Source organism: Apis laboriosa, unplaced genomic scaffold (genome assembly GCF_014066325.1).
Source record: "Apis laboriosa isolate Shangri-la unplaced genomic scaffold, ASM1406632v1 scaffold104_cov149, whole genome shotgun sequence".
NCBI lineage: Eukaryota > Metazoa > Arthropoda > Insecta > Hymenoptera > Apidae > Apis > Apis laboriosa.
This window is the reverse complement of record NW_025220694.1, coordinates 21,772-43,128: the sequence shown is the minus strand read 5'-3', so window position 1 is coordinate 43,128 and position 21,357 is coordinate 21,772. Positions and strand designations below refer to the sequence as shown.

General features: G+C 37.6%; 2 protein-coding genes across 16 annotated transcripts in view; one reads left to right on the top strand and one right to left on the bottom strand.

The window, feature by feature from the left end:
- Positions 1 to 21,357, bottom strand: part of LOC122713572 (disks large 1 tumor suppressor protein) — a 524,720-nt gene that overhangs the window by 483,791 nt on the left and 19,572 nt on the right. The gene's annotated exons all lie outside the window — the stretch shown is intronic.
- LOC122714426 (facilitated trehalose transporter Tret1-like) lies at positions 213 to 5,822 on the top strand. The gene is made up of 3 exons (XM_043935781.1): positions 213 to 299; positions 629 to 711; positions 799 to 5,822. The coding sequence occupies exons 1-3, from the start codon at positions 229 to 231 to the stop codon at positions 2,205 to 2,207; spliced, it is 1,563 nt and encodes a 520-aa protein (XP_043791716.1). The 5' UTR covers positions 213 to 228; the 3' UTR covers positions 2,208 to 5,822.

The following is a 21,357-nucleotide window of genomic DNA, read 5'->3' as shown; positions in this document are numbered from 1 at the left end:
GAATAAAACGTTATAACAATATACGATTAAACAACTTTCCTTTGGAATCGTAAGTGTATCGAACAAGTAATGTCATTGCCGATAAGATTGGTAAACACATTTCCGTTATTCGTAACAGAAATTTATATCCCCACTTTACGAAACACGTATCAGTATATAAACCAGAAAGATTTATATTTTTATTTTGTTGAATCAAATATCCTCGTCTCGTTTCTCCGCGTATCAAATATGGAAGAAAACACAACACGAACTATTTCCTTAAGAAAAGTCTTAAATTACATCACCTCTCGAATTATCAGGTTTGTTATTTCGACTTTTATTGACACTTAAAAAAAAGAAAAAAATTTCTCGTTCAAACGAAAGAATTTGGAATCACGATGCTATTTCAAAGATGAATCGCATAAAATGATCGTACAAAACAAAAATTCACAAACAAAACTATTCGCTTTAAAAACCTGTGTTAACTTAAGGATAAAAACTGACTTGGGAATTGTTCTGTAGAAATTTCTATTGTACGATGATACGCTCTTCTTTATCTTATCTACGTTCACAAACATACTTTAACTATTTTCAAAGGTATATAATTTTGATGCAAACATCATGTCTATCATACACTTTGTCTCTTCAGAACATTCACCATGACCATGGCAATAGATGGAAAATTAAGAAGCAAAAGAATACTTTGGCCCCAATGGATAGCCGGGTTTGGAGGTAAATTAATATTATTAATTGGACCGTAACGATCTCGAATCCGTGCAACGATACGAGAAAATCGACCAACGTCGAATTTGTTTGCAGTTTTGTTATTAGGAACCGAGGTGGGATTGATGGGAGGTTGGTCCTCTCCGTACATCAGCGAATTAATATCCCCGAATTCTTCGTTCACAATTACGATGTCAGAACTATCTTGGGTCGTATCGCTGTTCAATCTCGGCAGATTGACGGGCTGCATCAAAGGTGCTCTGTGCAGCGGCTATTTTGGCAGTGAAAAGACGATTCTGATCTCCAGTATGCCTATCACGTTGAGCTGGCTCTTCATCATCCTGGCTAACAGAGTGGAATGGATATACATCGCGAGATTCCTTGGTGGCCTCAGCCTGGGAATGGTTTACTCCTGCTATTCCTTATACCTGGGCGAAATAGCGAACCCTGGTATAAGAGGAGCGTTGGTCGCAATGGGTACCACTGGATTGCCAATCGGGAACCTCCTAATGAGCGTCATGGGAGCGTACTTGCCGATGTACACATCGGCTTTGATAGCTCTAATTTCCTGCATCGTGATGATAATCATTTTCGTCTGGTTGCCGGAATCGCCTTACCACTTGATAAAGAAAAATTTAGACGAGAAAGCGAAACACTCGATCCAATGGTATCACAGGGATTGCGACGTGGAGCACGAGTTCAAGGAGATGCGAATATTCGTCGAGAACCTCGATAGACAATCGTTGTCGGACACTTTGAAGGAACTCAAGATTCTTCATTATCGAAAGTCAATATTCATAGTCTCGATTCTTATCGTGTACAGTCAATTGTCCGGGATAAACAGCATTCTATTTTACATGGAGTCGATTTTAACCACGGCCAAAGTCAGTGTTATAGAACCCGCGCAAGTGGTGATAATAGTGATGGCAGGTGGTGTTGTTGCATCGTGTTTATCGATATTCCTGCTGGACGTATTCGGAAGGAAATTTCTCATGATCGCGTCCTGCAGCGCGATCCTCCTGTCTTACAGTATTCTGACACTTGAATTTCATTTGTTGGATTTCGGTTTCGATTCGGGAAAAGTGGAAGGATTGGCGATCATTGGAATGATATTATTTTACGTATCGGTGTTTATGGGCATCATTCTCGTCCCATCCACGATGATGGGTGAAATTTTCCCTCCTCATCTCAAGTGCATCGCTGCATGCATCGTCAGTATCTCGGGCTCTACGATCGCTTTCCTCTCCACGCTTACTTATTTAACACTGCTTCATTTTATGACCGAGAAATACTTGTTCTTGTTCTATGGTTTGCTCGTGGCCTCGTGCATACCGTTCACCGTATTCCTTGTGCCAGAGACGAAGGGACTGTCCTTGCAAGAGATTCAGAATAAGTTGACGGGTAAGGACAACAACAAAGCGTTACGTGCATCCACGTGCGTCGATAAGGATAAATTTTCTCAGGAACAAAATTTCGGACCGTACGTGATCTCGCGTGACGATTAACTCGCGTAATGGTTATATCGCATCGCATATTTATCGTGCAATTAACATAGAGGGGAACTTGTATTTACCGCTTGTGAACTTGTATTTACGCTGGTTTGTAAATACCACTCAAAAAAGTGTAACGTTTTTTTTCTTAAAGTAAATGATAATATAGACTGTGATATTAATATCGATGGAACTGGAGTTGGAAGTAACTGTTATCTCGTAAGAGTGAAATATACTTCGTGTAGACGGAACTCGATTTCTCGAGGAATCGTCTCTCGATCCAACAGATATTTTCGTTCCGATGGAGGAACATCGAGAAGAATTTTCTAGTAAATCTAGAAACGCGACGATCGAAGAGGCAGGGATAGAATAGATAGATAATAGAAGAAAAGGTCGCGATGCCTCTTGTTCTTTTGCCTTTCCATTCTTCCTTTAACCGAGAAACGATGTAGCTATTTCTCTTTGGGGCGGACATACGACCGACGTAACGTCGACGATGGAACTCGGCCAGTTTCATATTTTACAAGACGATATTTCAAGCCGCGCTGGCTACGCCAACAACGTTAAAGATGCCGCGATCCCATGGTGCCGCTGTTGAAAATTGGACGCGGACCTTATCTCGCTCGGGTCATTGCACGATGACTTTCCTTGATCACCTTATAAAGCCGGGACATCGATACGAGTTTACGATGCAATTTTTCATTTATTATTAACGCATATAAGCATCAAATTTCCACGATAAATATCAAGAAACTGTGAGCAAGACGTTTCATTTTCAAATGTAAACAATTGGATCTATATATATATAGATAGAGAAATAAAAAAAATAGGAATAGCAAAAATGGGAAAGAATCAAGTGAACGTTTAAAAAAAAATAATTTATCGGGATAACGATACAGGTTAGGACGTGTAACGTTATTCCATGTTATATATTTCCGTGACGACGAACCGAACGTCAACGCGGCGAATTAATTACTTAAATGTCACTGTTATTTCATAATAAATGTTTCACGTATCGTGCACACATCCTCCCCTTCTCCAGCCTGTACGCGGCCGGTTATCATTTTAAATTCATTACCGTGCAACCCAATTGCGTTCGGAGGATTGCGTGAACCAATAACTCTTTGCTCCATCCACGCCAGGATAATGGTCACATGGATCCAATGACATCCACCAATATTGTTAACTTATTACATCTCCCGTGATTCGAATTTGCGATAAATCAATATCGAGAAGAGAAGAATTCTTTTTGGAATAAACATATATATATATATAGGAAATACTGTAAATTTATATATCCGCGTCCAATACGAAGACAGGGAAGATGCTTTCAACTATTGCTATTGTTTGACGACTTGATGAAATATACATAAATATTCATTGTTTCCTTGGATCGTGCGATTTATTTCTTCTTTTTGGTATTCGAAACGTTACAGTTTAACGATCGTATGAAAAATGAAAAATGAAAACACGTACGTCACACGATTAACATTTGAGAATGAAACAGTTTTCTGTGGAATATATAATTCTATTCGGAAGAATGGATATTGGATGTTGATGCATTTAAGAGAAAATAAGATATCGATGGGATTTGACGTTTCGGAATATCCTTTTATTTGACAATTGTATCTCGATGATGTATAAAGATTAAGCTCGATTCGAATTCGATGAACTTCGTTACGTGCTGAAACAAGCTGCATATTAATATCATTTTCATTGTTAGGGAACGTCTCGAGTATGTAATCGCTAAACCCAAACGTTAACTCGATCATTCTTCTATGTGTAAATCGTCTCTATGTTCGTTTCGGAACTTCTAATCGGTTTAAAACTATCTGCAACTAGACCGAGTCAATTATCCTGTCAACTCGAGTCTGTCCTCGATCTCTTTACCGATATAACGCGAAATTTGAAAATGTTTTAATCGATATTTTTAATCCTATTTATATGGTATACATATATACTTTATGAAAATATGAAGGTTTATCAAATTGAAAAAAAAGAACTTTAATATCAAGTTGTTGGAAACGAAACGATTCTCAATATAAGAATTTTTCGTATTTATTAGTTTTATTAAAAATGATAATTAAAAATTTGACTCGATAAAATCAATACATATCGCATCCAATGAAAAGCAAAGTTAAAATTATTATAATTAATTGATTAACTTGATTGATTGCCGTTAATAATTTGTTTATTAATTTGTTTTCATCGTATCAATTGTAATTTCTTAAATCAGTTACAAATTATTTGATGCGATCTTTTCAAAAATTCTATTAATGTTATACCAGCAATTTTTTTTATGTTACAATAAATTTTAAATCCGTGTAAAAATTTAACGTGTTGAAATATACAATTCGTCGCAATGTATAATTTGTTTCATTGTAACAATATTCAAATTGTCAATTCATCCAACTTCAAATTTTAAAATAAACAACAACGAAACAAATAAAATTCAACATCACTTTTCCCATAATTTTGTACCTAAAATTGATCATATCATATGCAACAGTCTAATAATTCTTTCTCTATATTCTACATTGTATAATTTAACCTGTCGATAGCACACACACACATACACAAAAATACGATTACTTATCTTGAAAAATCAAACAATCGAGATCGAGAATCGTTGCTCGAGTCTAGGAAAGTTCTCCTAGGAACACGAAGATCGAGGCGCAAAGAAAAATCATGCATACGAGCTGCAATAATGGAATGCCTCCAACTTTCAGTCAATAAAGAAGTTCCGAAAACAATTTTGCAATGCAATAACCCTTCGCGCCGCGGCAATCGACAAAGTTTCCCTCGAAGCCTTGCCTCTTTCACGTTCACGGACGATCTTAAAATTCAACGAACTTCCAAGAGGATCGTTTTTCCACTTACAAACAGAGATTTCCCCACCCTTGCTGTTTCTCTCCCCGAACCATTCGGAGAATGGTTGAGATCGATCGATCGTAAAGATCAAAAGATGCTCATCGAACGATGCTATACGTTTTATTGCTACGTTATTGTCTTTAGAGTCTCTCGTTGTGTCAATGTGTTTCCTCGTTTTCGCGTGGGATTTATATCCTTCGAGGGAAGAGGATGCAAAAGAGGATGCAGAGATAAAAAGAAACAACGATTTCATCATTCAAGAGAAATCGAATTTCGGTTCCAAGTAATTTCATACATACTCGAGTTTTGCCATTTCTTCCCCTGGTTCCAAAGACGAGCGTTATATATCGCGGAGATAAAGTTCGCGAAATAAAATTTGACAATCAACGTCGTTTAACTGTAGAAACTAAAATAAATACTTTTTTAATTAATTTATTTTAGATTTCGAAAGGCACTATGCGCTGTACGAGATATTTTACATATATACATTTCAATGTTCTTTAAGTAAATTATAATATATATATTTTACTTTTTCTAAATTTTTGGATATTCTCTAATGCATAAACGTCTGCAGTTTGCTTTTACCACAAAGTGAAGTTACGTTTCACCGAAAAAACTTTTCGCGAGGGTTAATGGTAATTCCGCGAGAAAGAAGCAGCAATCTTGCTCTCCTCGACGAACAAAAATTCGTTAAGATATCTTTTTACCAAAAAAAAAAAAAAAAAAAGAAAGAAAAGAAAGAAAAAAGAAAAAGAAAAAGGAGGGAAGGAATTAGAGCGAATCTGCAAAAGGTTCCAAAGTGCAAAAGTTCGATGCACCAGTAGCATCGACCGGACAAAATGTAGGCTAGTAGTATGTCACGAAAACGCCGGAATTGGTTGGTCGCCAAGTCGCGGATAGTCAATGGAACGAAGATAGGAAGGGAGGAACGAACCAGCAGGTCTGTAACCTAAATTCTCGCGCGCAGACTTCCAGCTTTGAAACAGCCTGTACCGCTTCCGGTGGATCAATGATACTCGTGGTTAACTGTACACAATGTTGCATTGCTGTAGACCGATTCTCATACGCGAAACCGTATTCTCGATCGTTCGCGAATTTGTCGGAAACAATCGAAACGAAAGGGAAAAAAGGAAAGAATCATACTTTGTCCCAAAAGCACGTGTTCTAATAACGGATGGATCTAACAAAACCCGAACGAATTAATCCAAATAACGCGATCGAGCGCAAGCGTCAATTTCTCGTTGCGCATAGAGTACTATGAAAAATTCAAATAGCTTTTGTTCGTGACGATAAAGGATACGAAAACCACTGTCAATCGTACGGACCTTGTATTGTACGGACCAGAGATTTATTCGTTCGAACCGATTGGTAAATGGTTTACTTTGTGTCGACGAGCGAGAATGTCTAGGTTTTGTCTTTTTTTTCTTTTTCTTCCATTGTTAATGCAATTCCTATTTTCTCGATTTTGGTAACAAACTTGTAATTTTGTTAATTTTCCATTATAAAAATATAAACTTGGAACGTGTAACTCGATGATAGAGAACGATGATTCTCTTATTTTGTGAATTTAACACGATATTCTTGGATCATTTAGTCGTTTGATATTTTTTGATAACGAAGAGTGACGAAGGAGAAACGAAGAGCTTGTAAAGAAAAGAAATAAGAAGAGAGCGCAGATGCACGGAACCATCATCTGAATATTTATACGAATGAAATGGAGTTAGAAAAAGCAAATAGAAACGAGGACTCGCAAGGGATTTCTTGCCAGACCTACCAGTATTCTCGCGTCTGTGTCTTCCTTCAAGTATATCGACATCACTTTCCAGTCTTTATTTCCTCTCGCGTCTTTCTGACCCAGTTCCTCTCTCGTTGTTTCCGTAAATTATTTCATTCGCATAAATTAAGAAAGAATATTTTGCAGCAGCCTCGCAAACTTCACCTTATGGCATTTAAACCATTTGAAGAGAGGAAACGAATTGTTCTATCTTTTTGTAAAATATTATCAAATGATGTTAGTTTCATAATTATATCTATAATAATTGATTTTATCCCAAGCATTGTTCCATAATTTTAAGAACGATTGATCAATCACACTTCTTTGTAAAAAATGTTTAATAAACTTTTCTTCCTTCTGACGATATTATTCTGATAATACCTGATCTATCGATAATTCCATCACATTATAATAATTTCCAAGCATAATTAAACGAAGAAGAAAAAGAAGAAACATTTTACGTGTTAGTCACAGCATGTGTTCCGTATCCTGCATACATATATGATTACCCTAGCGAAAAGTGATCGAGGAACACACGTTACGATACCTGTGAGAATATTCCTTTTGCTCTCGTAACTTTTCTTTTTCGTTCGCCTTTTGGGCCTGCCCTTCGCCTCTTTCGTGAAAAATGAAATATGTCCGAACCCCTAGAGATTCCCGCCTGGAACTCGATATTGAGAGCTAAAACTCAAAGAGGAGAATTTTAAACAAAGAAAATTCACTAAACTTGCTTAACTATCTTTCGAACGAATCGTGTCGACTGTTTTTCGTACAAAACATTACGTTACATGATCGATGGAATCGGTACTCTGATGGAATTTTTCAATATTCCGGTGAAAAGCACGCATATGAACCGTGACGTACGTGTCAAAAATTTAGATAAAAAGTAGTTCGTATTTTTCTTCCTCCCCCTTCCTTTTTTCCTTTCTTTCATTTATAATGGCGACCGACTGCGATACAAAATATCGGTTAAAATCCCATCTCGTATGATGTCTCTGTAACATACAAACAAATATTGTTGTATAATCTATTAATTTGAACAAACAAAAAAAAAAATCTGTACATCTGCGGGATATAAGTCAGTTGTCACGATAATTACGAAGTACGTTTAAATACCATCTATTTAATCATCAATAACGATTGATTACAGAGCGTGCGTACTACAAACCTATACAGATTGAATATTAATGGAGTATGTACTACGATCGTGGTCCATGAATATGCATAAACACCTATGCACAATTCTGCTTGGTATCCATCTAAATATCCTGCCTCTCCTTCTGTCAATTATCGCAGTGATTTCCATTTTATTTATACTGCTTTCGAACCGCAACGACAACAATGCTACAACAGAGTTTCGAACGATCGATGGTGTATCAAACGCATAGCGAGCAAAGCAATAGTATTAAAAAACAGACGGGACGCGTGTCAGGTAAACCTCCAACCCGTTAAGCGTATCCCAAGCCGATACCTAGCGGGAATAATTACGTCACATTTGCAATTGCACATCGTGGAAATGGAGGGAAACAAATATTCCTGTCCCGGTTAAAGAGATCATTAAACGAACAATAACTTTTCGAGCGATACGGTTTCGGGGAACAAAGTATCCGTAACAATCACGGATGGGGAGGATTGCATTACCGCGATAAAGGTTTCCCGGATTTGCAACTCGATATTCCCTAGACAAATATTTCCCGTATTGTCCCTTGCTTCAACGGACGACAGAAGACGCGTTTCTGTTTCATACCGTTTCGTGAATAGCCTGGTTACTTTTGCTTCGTTTTTTTCTTTTTTTTTTTTCGAATCTTTTCTCCTTGGAAATGTTTTTAGAAATTCAATTTTCATGGAACAAATATCATCTTCCGGATGCCAAAGGTACCGAGAGTTGGATCGATGCCATTTTTGTAATTCTTCGACTTTATAGATAGAGCAATGTTTTATAATAATTATTCGCTTCGTTTTTAAACTCAAGTTGAAATTAACTCGAAAACTTAAATTTTGAAAGTGGCCATACATGTATTGAAATTACGCGAAATCTGACAATCTTTCGAAGAATCCTGATTTATTATCCATCGTCGTCTTGGAGGAATGTGGATAGGAGGAACATTTCGCTATTTAAAATCGAGTTTGCGAGGAAGAGAGAGAGAGGGGGCCGGTGCCAAAGTACGGTTGCGAAATAAGCTTGGCAACTCATCGTCAATGTAACTCGAAAATGACACGAGCTTCGCGAAAACAACATGACCAGGCTGATACGGCGCACGGAGAGGAAAAGGTTCGGGGTCTTTACCGAGCTCTGAACCGATGAAAGCACCGTCGTTCTCCGGTGGATGGAGCCTGAAGAGACTCCACGGTTCGCCACTTGCACCTCGAGTGCTTTGCTTGTCTCTAGAACTCTCGAGCACTCGTTTAACAGACTGTAATTCTACGGCAATACAATGTCTTTAGACCCGTTTGCGGACAGTGTTGCTCGCTGCGAGAGAAACAATACCCTAAAAGGTACCAACGTTTCAAGTAGGAATTTTCATTCGATGGAATTCTTCTTTCTCGCTTTGCAATTACATGGAAGAAGAGGAAGGGGGGGAAAAAAAAAAGAGGAGAATTCTCAAGATGAAATTGTAATCTTCGTTAAAATAATCGTGTAAACAATGATGGAGTATTGGATCAAGATTCAAAGTGGGAATTGTATCGAGAAGAATATTCTTTGCTTTCTCGGTTTGCAGAGAATAGAGAGAGAATTGAAAAATTCTTAATACGAAACTGCTGTCTTTGTTAAAATAATGATTTCACGTACTATTATTATTCGTTGGACGAGCAACGTGAAATTGCGTAAATAGGATACGTATTTCAAAGAGAAGTTTCAATAGGACTGCGAATATTCGTATTTCAACTGTGTCTGTGGATTGCAGAAACACGTTTAACTTTCGACCCGGCTACGAAATCACTCGAAGCCCTTGGGCCAAGGGTCTGCTCGACTCTATTCACGAAGTGCGGATAGTTCGTGTTCAGATTTCGAAAAGGGAACATATCATAGACATCCGAGATACTGCTGTCTTCTCTTACGGTTTCGCATCTTTTTTGATTACCAAATTTATAATTGAACCATAATTGTCCCTATTCACAATTTCTTATGTGTAATTGTCACTTCGCTCGTTTCGAAAAAAGAAAAAAGCTCTAAGAGTTATCTGAAAATAAAAAGAAAAGTAAAAGATAAAAGGTTCTATCGATCTAAAAATTGTTAAAAAATTTTCGATAATCTTCTTCGATGTGCGCTTACAGATACTTTCGTTCGCTAACTTTTCTTTGAAAACTTTTTCCAGCATCGCGCTTTAACATCTCTAACGGTAGGTAGCTTCTAAACTTTGAAAATTCCTCTCCCTCGATATTTATCGAAGATCGTAGATCCTTATGATTCTCGCGTTATAAAGATAGCAATAATTATCAATGATTAAATTTATAAAAGAAAAAGTTAAGACCGTAATTACTGTTCAAAAAAAAGTGCTACGCTATAAATTAACTTCGATGAGAATTTTTATCGAGAGATCGAACGAGAAGATACACTCGGCCTTAAATTTCGCAACAGCACATTTTTAAAACGTTTAATTGAATTTCATGAAGAACCTCGTGGATCGTTTTTCAATCTCGAGCCTTTGGAGAGGGTCTTAAAGCAGGGTAGGCACCAGCTACAGACAGCATTGCACCGATTACGATTTATTAGGTACGTCTGTCGACAACAACCGTTTGATTACGCCGACCAATAACAAAAGAGGCATTGAACGAACCGCACGTTTCACACTTCAAACGAAAAAGTACCGTACATCACGAAAATTAATGGGGGAGAAAATAGACGCCGATCTATGAATTAAATCTGGATCTGATATTTATAAAGGCTAAATAATTTTCTTCGAATAAAGTTATCCAAGTCATTTCAGAGATTTTGCAATCGTCTTTTTAAATTGAAATAAAGATAAACATAAATTATTATATAAAGATAAATATAATTATCTTATAAAATTGCATGTCTTAATTAAGATTATAAAATTTCGCAAAAATGAAGAAAATACGATAAAGAAATACAAATAATACGTAGTAGCGATATCGTGTCCACGTTATAAGTGACAAAAGTAAGCGATATAAAAAAGAAAATTTTAAATTTCTAAACGAATAACAAATAAACCGAGAAAGAAAATAAGAATGGAGAAGAATTTTATAGAAAAAAAAAAAAAATGACTAGTTTCTTACGGTTTATCTGCTAGAAGCTAGGAAAATGTTCCTACCTTCCTTAGAAACCTTACCGGGATTCAACTCGCGAACTTATTTATCTCTTCGCAGAAATCTAGCCGAATCTTCCCCAGAGAGAATTCAGCTAGGTGCGATAAAGCGAATTCGCGATCTGTTTGTGGGTGCGGCTACTTTTAAGTCGTTCAACATTATTTCTCGAGTAATTCTCTCTTTTTAAATAAGCATCTTTCTTTGAAGAGGAAGCAATTGAGACACTTTATTAAATTAAATTAAATCTGACCTATTTGAACGCAAATTTTATAGAATTAACTAAAGAATACTGTGGGATTCTTTTTAAAATAGTAGCGTCTGACATGGATCAGACGAGCGTATCCAAGTTAATTAATTATTAAATTAATTTATTCAAATTCAAGCCATAAATTTTTTTTTAATGTATTTGGAATAACGCGAAAATGGAAATTTTCATCACGAATGGCTGAATTATCCGAAATTTGGAAGGATGAATGAGATAGAGTATGATATTTTTTAATTGAGGAATGCCGAGGAATGTTTTCAGAAGTAGCCTGACAAGGGTCAGACGTACGCACCCAAATTAAAAGCAATTTATTCGGATGGAAGTAAAATATTATTCCAAATGTGAAATAAAAATGAGAATATTTGAGAACTAAAAAAACATATTATTACTTCTTAAACAAATTGCCTTCTCTAACGATATTACTCGCTCCTCTATCCCAGTAGTACGGCTAAATAATATCGTCCTCACGATCGGACTTTAATTGCTCGTTCCCTCGAATCGAACGTAAAAAGCAAGAAACGAGTCGCTTCGTCACTATTATTACAGCTGCTCGAACCGAGGGAAGCATCCCGTCTTTCGAACGAGTTTCGAATGCACGGTAAAAGCGGCATTGAATCTCGAGTATTCTCGTATCTTAATCGCCGTCGAAGACTAGTTTTAATCACGGTGGAAAAAGGGGGACAACGATCGTCTCCTAAAATGTTTCCTTTTACGTTTCACGCGTTCTCCACCGTGGTTGCACGTGATTTTGCAAATGCGTCGTTTGCATTTGAAACGATAAGAGGAATCGACGTGCGTTCCAAGTACCCGATTTCATTGAAAAATTTAATCCATCTTAATGGAGTGCGCCCATTACCAATGGACAAAAAAAAAAGCGTTGATGACGGCGTGAAGATGGATCCCATTACACCAACGATAATGAAGGTATCGTCGTTACAAGCTTATCGAACAGAATATCATACAATGTTCCAAAATTATTAACTGGTTAGGGACAATTTTACATGAAACACGCTCGAGAATCGCCGATAATACGTCAAGACAATTAACGATCGACTGTCGACGACAATGCAGTAAATGCGTTTTATCGCGATTTCCTCCGCAACTCAGCGTCTCAAATGAGTTCCACTAAGAATTTCGTTAAAAGTCTGCCAATTACTTGGAAAAAGTTGAGAACGAGGAGGGGAGGAGGGATGAGTTTTAACAGCAACGAAATAAAAGCAAGGTCGAACACAATTTTTCCGCACATTTGTACGTCCACGCGCGAAAAACTTATTATTTATTCCCGACACGAAGTTTCTAAAAAAGGGCGGCATGAATTTTTTATAAAGCTTGGAATTCGTATGCCCGACGCGCGAGTTTTCCAAGGAGAAAATTCTCTTGACATCGGGGGGGAAACGGCGGGCAAAGTGGTATCTTAAGTTTCGTTACACGTGTGGCTATCCAGAGACGTCTCCTCCCTTCTTGACCACGAGGAAAAATTACCAAGTTTTGTGGATTTACCGGGTCGAACGCCGCCTAATTTTCTCGTTCATTCAATCGTTACCGACGATCGATTACGCTCCGTTCGACCATTCGACCAGAATACTGATGTACATCGAGAAATTAGAGGATAAATCTTCCGAAATAGTACGAATTTCAATTTCCAAGCTCTCGTATCCACATTGATGATCTAAATATCTGAATACGAAGTTTTCAAATTCGAATGATGATAGCACAGCTACGCGTATACAATAATTGATCTCTCACTCGCCTTTTTCACTGCCACAATTTTTCCTCTGTTTCCTTACTTAATTCTATCAATTCCCGTAGAATTCCAATTGACGGGAGAAAAACTTGATAAATCGACGCCACGCAATACATGGACTACATTCTCGATACCGATTCGCCGATCACTTGCTTCGTAGAACATCAATTTCACTCGAGGAAACCGTCGTTATTATCAAATTTATCTATATACGAATCCCTCTCGCTTTAACGTTTCCAAAAGTAAAAGTTTCGAATATCGAGAAAAGAATATCCTCCTACTTTTTATATTTCACTCGCGCAGATTCTCCAATTATTTTTTCGAATTTATTTCTTTCCTCTGAAGCTTTCAACGTTTTCACCGCCACGATACGGATATCATTCCTATTCGAGCCAACCCTCCTCTCAGCCCTCTTTCTCCTTTCTTTTTCTTGTCCTTTCGATTTCGAGGAAAATTCTACGTTCCCCTCCAAGAGACCGCGAAAGATAAGATCGTTTCGCGTGTGCTGGTATCAAATTTCCACTCGTTTCGCTCGAAATCCCGTCGTCAACTCGGACCCATTATTTTCGAGGCACACTTTTAGCTGATTATCTTGGACCCTTCTTCCACCCTCATCCTCTCTCTCTCTTTCTTTCTCCCTCTCTATGCCTCACCCTCCTCTCGACTTACACCCCTTTTCCTGTATACGTCGCAAATCTCTCTTCCGCGCGAGGAAAGCTCGGGAAAGCAGCGTCTTTATCCGGCAAGATGCGTCCGAATCCTTTCGGCTCCGCACTCGTGTCGCCATTTCCAGCCAGATTCCGATATACGGTCAGTAGTCGAGGTCGTCGAAATCTTTGAATGAAATCCCCGAGAAGCCAAGATTCGAGGCCCTCCTCTAAAACCTCCGTCCTCTCTCCACGAACACCACATCGATCCACACTCCAGATTAGGTAGAAGTATCTACCTCAAGAGGTTGGTTTGAAGAGGTGAACTACGGTGGAAGGGAGGAAGGAATGGATCGCGTGAAACGAGATGCTCGAAAACGGGAACGAGTCTGGGGGATTGGGGCCTCGAAAAAGCGGTTAGAAACGAGGCAAGATGGGCGGAAAATGTACGTTTTTTTTCTTCTTTCTTTCTCTTTTCTTTTTTTGGAATATTTTTTTTTTTTTTTTTTTCTTTTAGAAGAAAATCTGGGAAACAATGCCCTAGAGCTAGTTATAAGTCCAACGAAATATAAAAACGGCGAGATAGCTGTGTTCGTTTCGTTTTAACAAGAAAAAAGACTTCTCCTAGCCGACGTAAAAATTAACTATCGATTTCGATAGCGAAAATTTCGAAAAATATCGAAATTTTTAGTCGAAGGTTATGAGTAAACTGCGGATGTTTGTGAGAATTTAATTCTCCCATGAATTCTGAGAAATGAAATTGAAATAAAGATTTATTTCGAATATATCTTATGATGTTTAATCGTGTATAAAACGATCTTATTTCGAAGCTTAGAAATTCCCTGATCTTATGCTATTTCATCCCATTCTACACATCGAAAGAAAACATCGATCGAATCACGTTTATTTTGAATCACAGACACTATTAGCTCGATCTAAGGTTGCATAAGAATCGTAATGTATTGCGACGGATAATAATTAATCGATCGATAGCAAAGAGTGCATAAACTTAAATACTAACCGCACTAATGAGGAAACTCGTATCAAAAAGAAACTTCCAATCAAAAATATCCTTATAACGAATTATGTAACACGCGAAACACACGAAAATATTTAATCAAAAAATGAAACTACTTCAAATACTCCGATTAAAATTAAAATTATCCTTGAAACGAATTAACTTCCCAACCAATATCGATTGAAACGCGACAAAAATTGAATTTTACGTACGTTCGCTAAAGTGTTCGCGTTATATCAGACACTTTTCTAAATCCGGCATCGCGTCAACTTTTGACGGTTGCCAGCTCACCGACAATCTCACGCAATAGGTACGGTTAATCGAGGATTGTTCCCAGGCATAAAATATTTACGTGTGGCGAGTAGGATGACTCGTTGCCAAGTGTTGGCCGTGCCCTCGAAGAAAAAGCGAACCGCAACGATCCCGAATTCAACGTATGAGAGCGTGCCATTTCATCCGCATTGCCATTTTTTCTATAAACTCGGCTGGCAGCCCGCAGATTAAAGTCGAGAGAACCGGAAACGGAGGAACGGAGTTGGGAAGAAAGCTGGAATGAAAGAAGTAAGGGGTCGCCGCATTCTTTATCCCAGCCAATCGCAGTGTATGACGAATATCGCGAGCACGTAATTTTCATCTTCTTGGCGCGTGACCAACTTCTGCCAAGTGGCAGAAACTATCCGGAACACGAAGGAAAACATTGCGAACCGTGTACGAATTTGCCGTGTAAAACACGAGGATGAGAGTTAAGATAAATTCGAAGGATAAAAAGAAACATAAAGAATATAAGGAATTTAACGAAGGGTTCGTAAAAGTAGAATTTGGAATTCTAGTAGAAAATTTCAGAATCGTATGTACGAATTATTCCACAACTGTGACATTTGGATGATGATGGAAGGTATAATGGTTGGAAGTTGAAGATTTCAAGGAAATTCGTCTGGTTCTTACGGATCTTCCTTTCGAAAGGAGATATCAAGATGGATGGAGGCAGGCTTTCTATGACTCGCGGTGCTCAAAGCTCGGATTTTTCCAATCGTGGCGCAAAGGATTAAGGCATTTTATTAATAGAAACGAGTATCCATTTATTTTCTTTGAGGCGATGTGACGAGAAGATAACGAAAGAAAACAATCCGAAGGCAGGGATTGGCGTTACGGCCTTGGGGGCTTAAGAGATCAGTTCCCCTAGCTTTATAGAGAAGACTTTCAGACGCGTATAGCAGAATCTTATTTCTTTTAAATTTATGACTAAAGTATCTGCCAGATTGGAAAGCTTGTACACCTCGGATATACATATTCGTTGGATCATCCTTTTTTCGAGTACATCAGTTTCACTTTGATTATAAATTGTTAGTCGATATTAATCGTGTATATATCTCAATTTACAAATTATTTCGCTTTTCTCCTCGTTGTTTTTCTTATATCGTTATACAGAATACGTTATTCTGTTCCTTTCTTTCTTTCTTTTTTTTTTTTTTTGTCAATGTCTCCATTCGCGCAAAATAGCGACGGAAAATGGTACCTGGATCACGAACGTGCGTTATAAAAATTATTCCATCTCGTAGTTTATTTATTTTCAATTTTCGTGAGGGAAATTTTCACGGACTTTGAATTTCTCTCGATGTTTCGTATTCCATACACGGTTTTTTGTCTCTCCTTTCCATTCTTTCTATAAATTTCATTTCGCGTATTTCTCCCGCCACTCCAATATTTTTTTATTAAATAAAAATTTTCACTCGTCTTTTCTTCCCTATATCGTAATTATTACGAAAGAAAATTTTCCAAGTTTATCAATTGTTAGCTAAAACAAACGGCGACGAAACAATAAACGACGAACGAGTTGATAATTATTAATTACAACGAAGAAATTTACAAAAGAAGAGATAGAAATATTAAAAAAATACAATAGAAACGTGTATTTGTTCGTCGAATTTTATAAGCGAATTACGAACAATTATTGGACTTACTCCTCGTTATATTCGAGACAAAAAAATCGGACCTAAAGAAGAACATTAGACAAAGACAATTAATTCAAGAGCGATAAATGGTAGTCGCGATATCTCCAGCTTTTCCGTCTTGATTTCGAACCAAGTGTATCGAGTACTTTATCCGGTTGCCTTTTGTATCGGTTACAAAGAACCCCGACAACAATGGAGCCCGACTATTCGCGTCAGTTTCACGCACATGCCTGGGGCGAAAAAGGAAACTCTCGATTCTCCGCGGACATAATCACGTGACTTTTGCGAAATATCCGTTATTATATCTTCTTCCTCGCAGTTCCAACCTCCTATGACAAAGCGAGTGCTTGACATTTTTTTCGATGCATCGATATCGGCTCAAGGAACGAGCCGGTACCGATAAAATGTTGGAGAAAAATATCAAAGTATACGTAGAAATATTAATATTCCTATTAAAATTACGCGATAATAATTTCAGATTTCAATTCGAGATCAGAAGCGGAAACAATTTTATATTTGGCAATTTATCACAGAGTTTTATTTCATTCCTACTCTCCCGTCAGTTTTAATTCAATGAAAATATATCAAATTATTCAAGAATAGTAATTACGGGTATTCAAGATTTAAATCATCCTTTTTTTTTTTTTTCTTCAGTTTTTCTCTTAAACGTCCGTCCTCCTTAATTTCAATTTTCATAAAGGATACCGTAATTTTTTACGGTGTGGAGAGAAATCTTCAACGCCCGTGTTATTTAGGCGTTCCTTAGGTGCAAGAGGACTTACGTGGCACACGATAGTTGCACGGTACAGCTACGCGAAACGGGCAAAGATTCATGGAGGCCATTATTCACAAACGATTTAGCGCCAGAATAATGAATACAGCGATCTATACGGCTAACAGGAGAGACGGGTCGAAGGGCGGACCAAGCCGCCAAGTAGATGCAACCAAGTCGAAAGCCGAGCTTGCAAAATCTTTTCGCGCTCGATAGGCGTTCGCGAAATTGACACAAACTTCCCTTTCCCTTTCCCAAAAGGGTCCGCCTTTCAATTTATTACTCTCCTTTTTGGATTACCGTTTCGTGAAGTGATTATTCATCGACGTTATTAGATCACGAGCCGACGAGACGAATATTCTTACATCAATGAATATATATATAAGGGTGATTCGATCGAGGTGTGCTGAAATTTGAAAAATATTTTAGAAATTAAAAAAAAAGAAAAAGATGCTTCAAATATTTAATATTTGAAACCAAACCCTCCAATTTTCCATCTACTTCGTTCAAGTACGGTATAATCACGTCATCAATTTTTTACTCAGATTCGAAGATTCGAGAGATGGTGAACGCATCGATCTTACCCGTTTGCGATCAAACGAATGACTAACATGACAAGGTGATCCATAAAATTTCACAACAGTAATACACGAGGGCGCGAGGAGGGTAGAATTTGTTCGTCAGTCGCGCATAAATCAGCTCGCGCTATTGTACGACCACGAATTCCGAAGTGGACTCGGTACATGCGCAGGTCAAAGCAAATATTTTATGCCCACGAATTAGCATAGATTTCAGGCATAGCTGAATGAGAAGTAGCGATAGTCGAAAAGGTTTATCACCGCTCTTGAATCCGAAGCGTCCGAGCGTTTGGTTAAACGTCCAGTCGTATCTACAACACGTGAGAAAAAAAATGAAATATTCAAAATATGATAATCATCAACCTCGATATAAATACTCAAAATGTTAAAAATGTTTCGAAATCAATCGCGTCGAGTTTTGTACCCTCACTGATCAACGTTGCAACATTTGCTACGTAAAGAAGATAAATAATAATAAACGTGTAAAAATATTCGTCACGATATACGATACTTAATCATGCGCGTAGAATTAATAAACGTCGCGATATAGATAGTGAAATTTTTATGTAAAATTTATTTACGCAATGAACGATTCGAACGAGTGTCTCGCGTTTATTACATTCTTCTTCTCCTCCTCCTCCTCCTCTTAACGGGAATGCCTTTTATTTATTTAAAATTGAAATTATAATCGTAATTGCTTGCGAGTAAAATCAATATTATAATTTCATACGTTATAGACAGTTATGTCGAAAATTTCATCAAATATTATTATCGACACGATGAAATCACGCGTACGGTTTATCGTTTGATTTATAATATCCAGAATTCTGATCGATACCCGTTCAATCTTTTTTCCCCTCTCTTCTTCCTGGACCGCGAGCAAACAAACGGAAACACCGTCGATACGTTTTGATTTTGACACGATACATATACCGGGATAACTTGTTTCTTTCGCACAATACAATCAGGATAATTCGTAAAAAATTATCCATTCGATCGATCATTCCTATAATACAATCATATTCCGTATCGTTCGAATAACTTTCGATTAGTATCGATCGCGGACATATTCATTATACTTTTTACAATTATTAAACCGATGATTGAAATTTAAAAAATTGAAATGACGCTACTACTACGCATTCAATATATTTTCATCAAAATAGAAAATGACACGATGTAATTGATAAATATGCATTGTCAATTTATCTACCCATCGGAGTGAAGACGATTTAATGAGTTTCCATGATACGATGAAAAAAACAATTCGAATTCGAATAATACACATCGATATCCGATATGCATATGAAACTCGATACGTATTATTGTTCGAATCTGTATAAACGGTAATATTTGTTAAAAAAAAAAAAAAAAAATCGAAAAACTGATACTTTTCACTTTTTAGATAAATATAGAAAATATTTAAAAAAGCAAATACTTTTCTCCAAATATTATTTCTGAAACGATCTCCACAATATTTTCCCCTTTATCGTCCATCTTATTTTCACTGAGAAATCTTCAATGAGCCGACAATCTCTCGAATCTACGTAAGAAACGAAACGATATTTAAAAGTACTGTAAGATAAAATCGATTTCCTGCCATTCGGTTGGTTGCACGCCTAGACGGTCAGACATCTTGCCGAGGCTCTTCTCATAAATGAATCAGCTTGCACCCTGGCCATAAGTCAGGAATAAAAACGATGGGATTGTGAAACGCATCAATCTACTCGATCGAAATAAGTCACGCAACTTTATCGCTCTATCGAATCTATAGAAATATAGAAAAAAGTTGTATTTCCAGCCGAGAAAATAATTTTTTGATTCTCTATTTAATATTCCATAGAATACGAATAACTGAAAACACTATGAATGGAAAAAAAAAGAAAAAAAAGAAAAAAAGAAAAATTGCGCAAATTATTTGCAAGTTATTCGAGAATGTTTGATGGTTCGGAAAACGATTGCTCCAAAGTGTAATAAAACAAGAAATAAATTTGAAATCGTTAGAACTTGAAGGAGTTTAACGATATGGTCGAGGTTTGGAAAGATCGCGAAGATGATGGCGGAAAAGGGGAAGGAAAGGCAAAAATCCTTGGAGGATCGTAGATAGCAGGGATGTAACGTGGCTTTTGTCCGACAGTGACGTATACGAACTGCGCCACGGCGACCAGAACCTAAATTGTTTCGAAGTAAATAGCGCACGAGTGGCTGGTGGCCGGCAAATTGCATCCACGCCACTTTAGAACGATATCCTCCATCCCTCTACTTCCCCTTTGTTACAACCGCCATTCCCTAACCCTTCCACAATTTGTTTGGCAACGAATGACCGCAGTTGCGACGCGAACGCGTTCAAAACGCGTAGTATTTTTACGCGTTGCACGAGCAACGAATGGCTCGTGGCCATTTTATTTCCCGCCCGCTAATTGGAAGAGAAAGGTTATTTCGACCGAGCGTAACGCTCGTCGGCCACGATTAAACAAAAGTAGCACGATGTATTAAACGCGTAGGTAAGAGATATTCCCCTCGTTGGCGGAAGATTCGATTTTTACGAGTTCCCTAGTATTTTATTCGCATGATTGCTGGCCAGGGCCAAGACGCAATTGCGCCGCATCCTCGCTATAAACGAATAGGACACTCTTTACCACGCTCAACGGCGACACTTATGATTTACGCGTAATACGTCGCTACCATTTACATCCTCGTTGAGAGTAATTTGTATGGAAAGCTGCAGCGATACAGCAGTGCGGTGGGAGTGCAGGTGCGAGATGCTTACCGCCGCTCCAACGTCGCATCAAATATGTATCACGACCGAACTGATATCAGTCCTGAGAAATACCCATAATTAAAACCCAAACGTATTAAAATTACGCCAAATCGAAAGGAAGAAAATTGTCGATTTTATTATTGACGGAATCACTATTCAATCTCTGTTTCACTCTGCCTATTACGAATTCCCTTATACTGCTGTGATACGAAAAGTGAAAGAAATTTTAAACGCTTTAACACACTTTCCTCTGTTTGTAAAGATTCTTTATCCCAAAATAATTAATACTATTATTTTCTTCGAGTTCTTACTTATTATTGCATACGTATGAATACGAAATTAACGCAACCGATCAACGATCCGCGTCGATTATATGATATCTCGTTCGAGTATCTTAATATCCACGAACGCGGATGCGTATCAGCATATGAACGAAAGCAAAATTTTCTTACTGGAAAGATTCCGGGATCGATTACTAAACGCACGAACAACTTCGACCAAGCTACCTCAAATA

What these genes read in the sequence shown, in the direction of transcription:
- LOC122714426 (XM_043935781.1), top strand. Translation starts at nt 229, where the DNA reads ATGGAAGAAAACACAACACGAACTATTTCCTTAAGAAAAGTCTTAAAT. An exon ending in ATCACCTCTCGAATTATCAG is followed by an intron (nt 300 to 628) that starts GTTTGTTATTTC and finishes TTGTCTCTTCAG; the next exon opens with AACATTCACCATGACCATGG. An exon ending in ATGGATAGCCGGGTTTGGAG is followed by an intron (nt 712 to 798) that starts GTAAATTAATAT and finishes ATTTGTTTGCAG; the next exon opens with TTTTGTTATTAGGAACCGAG.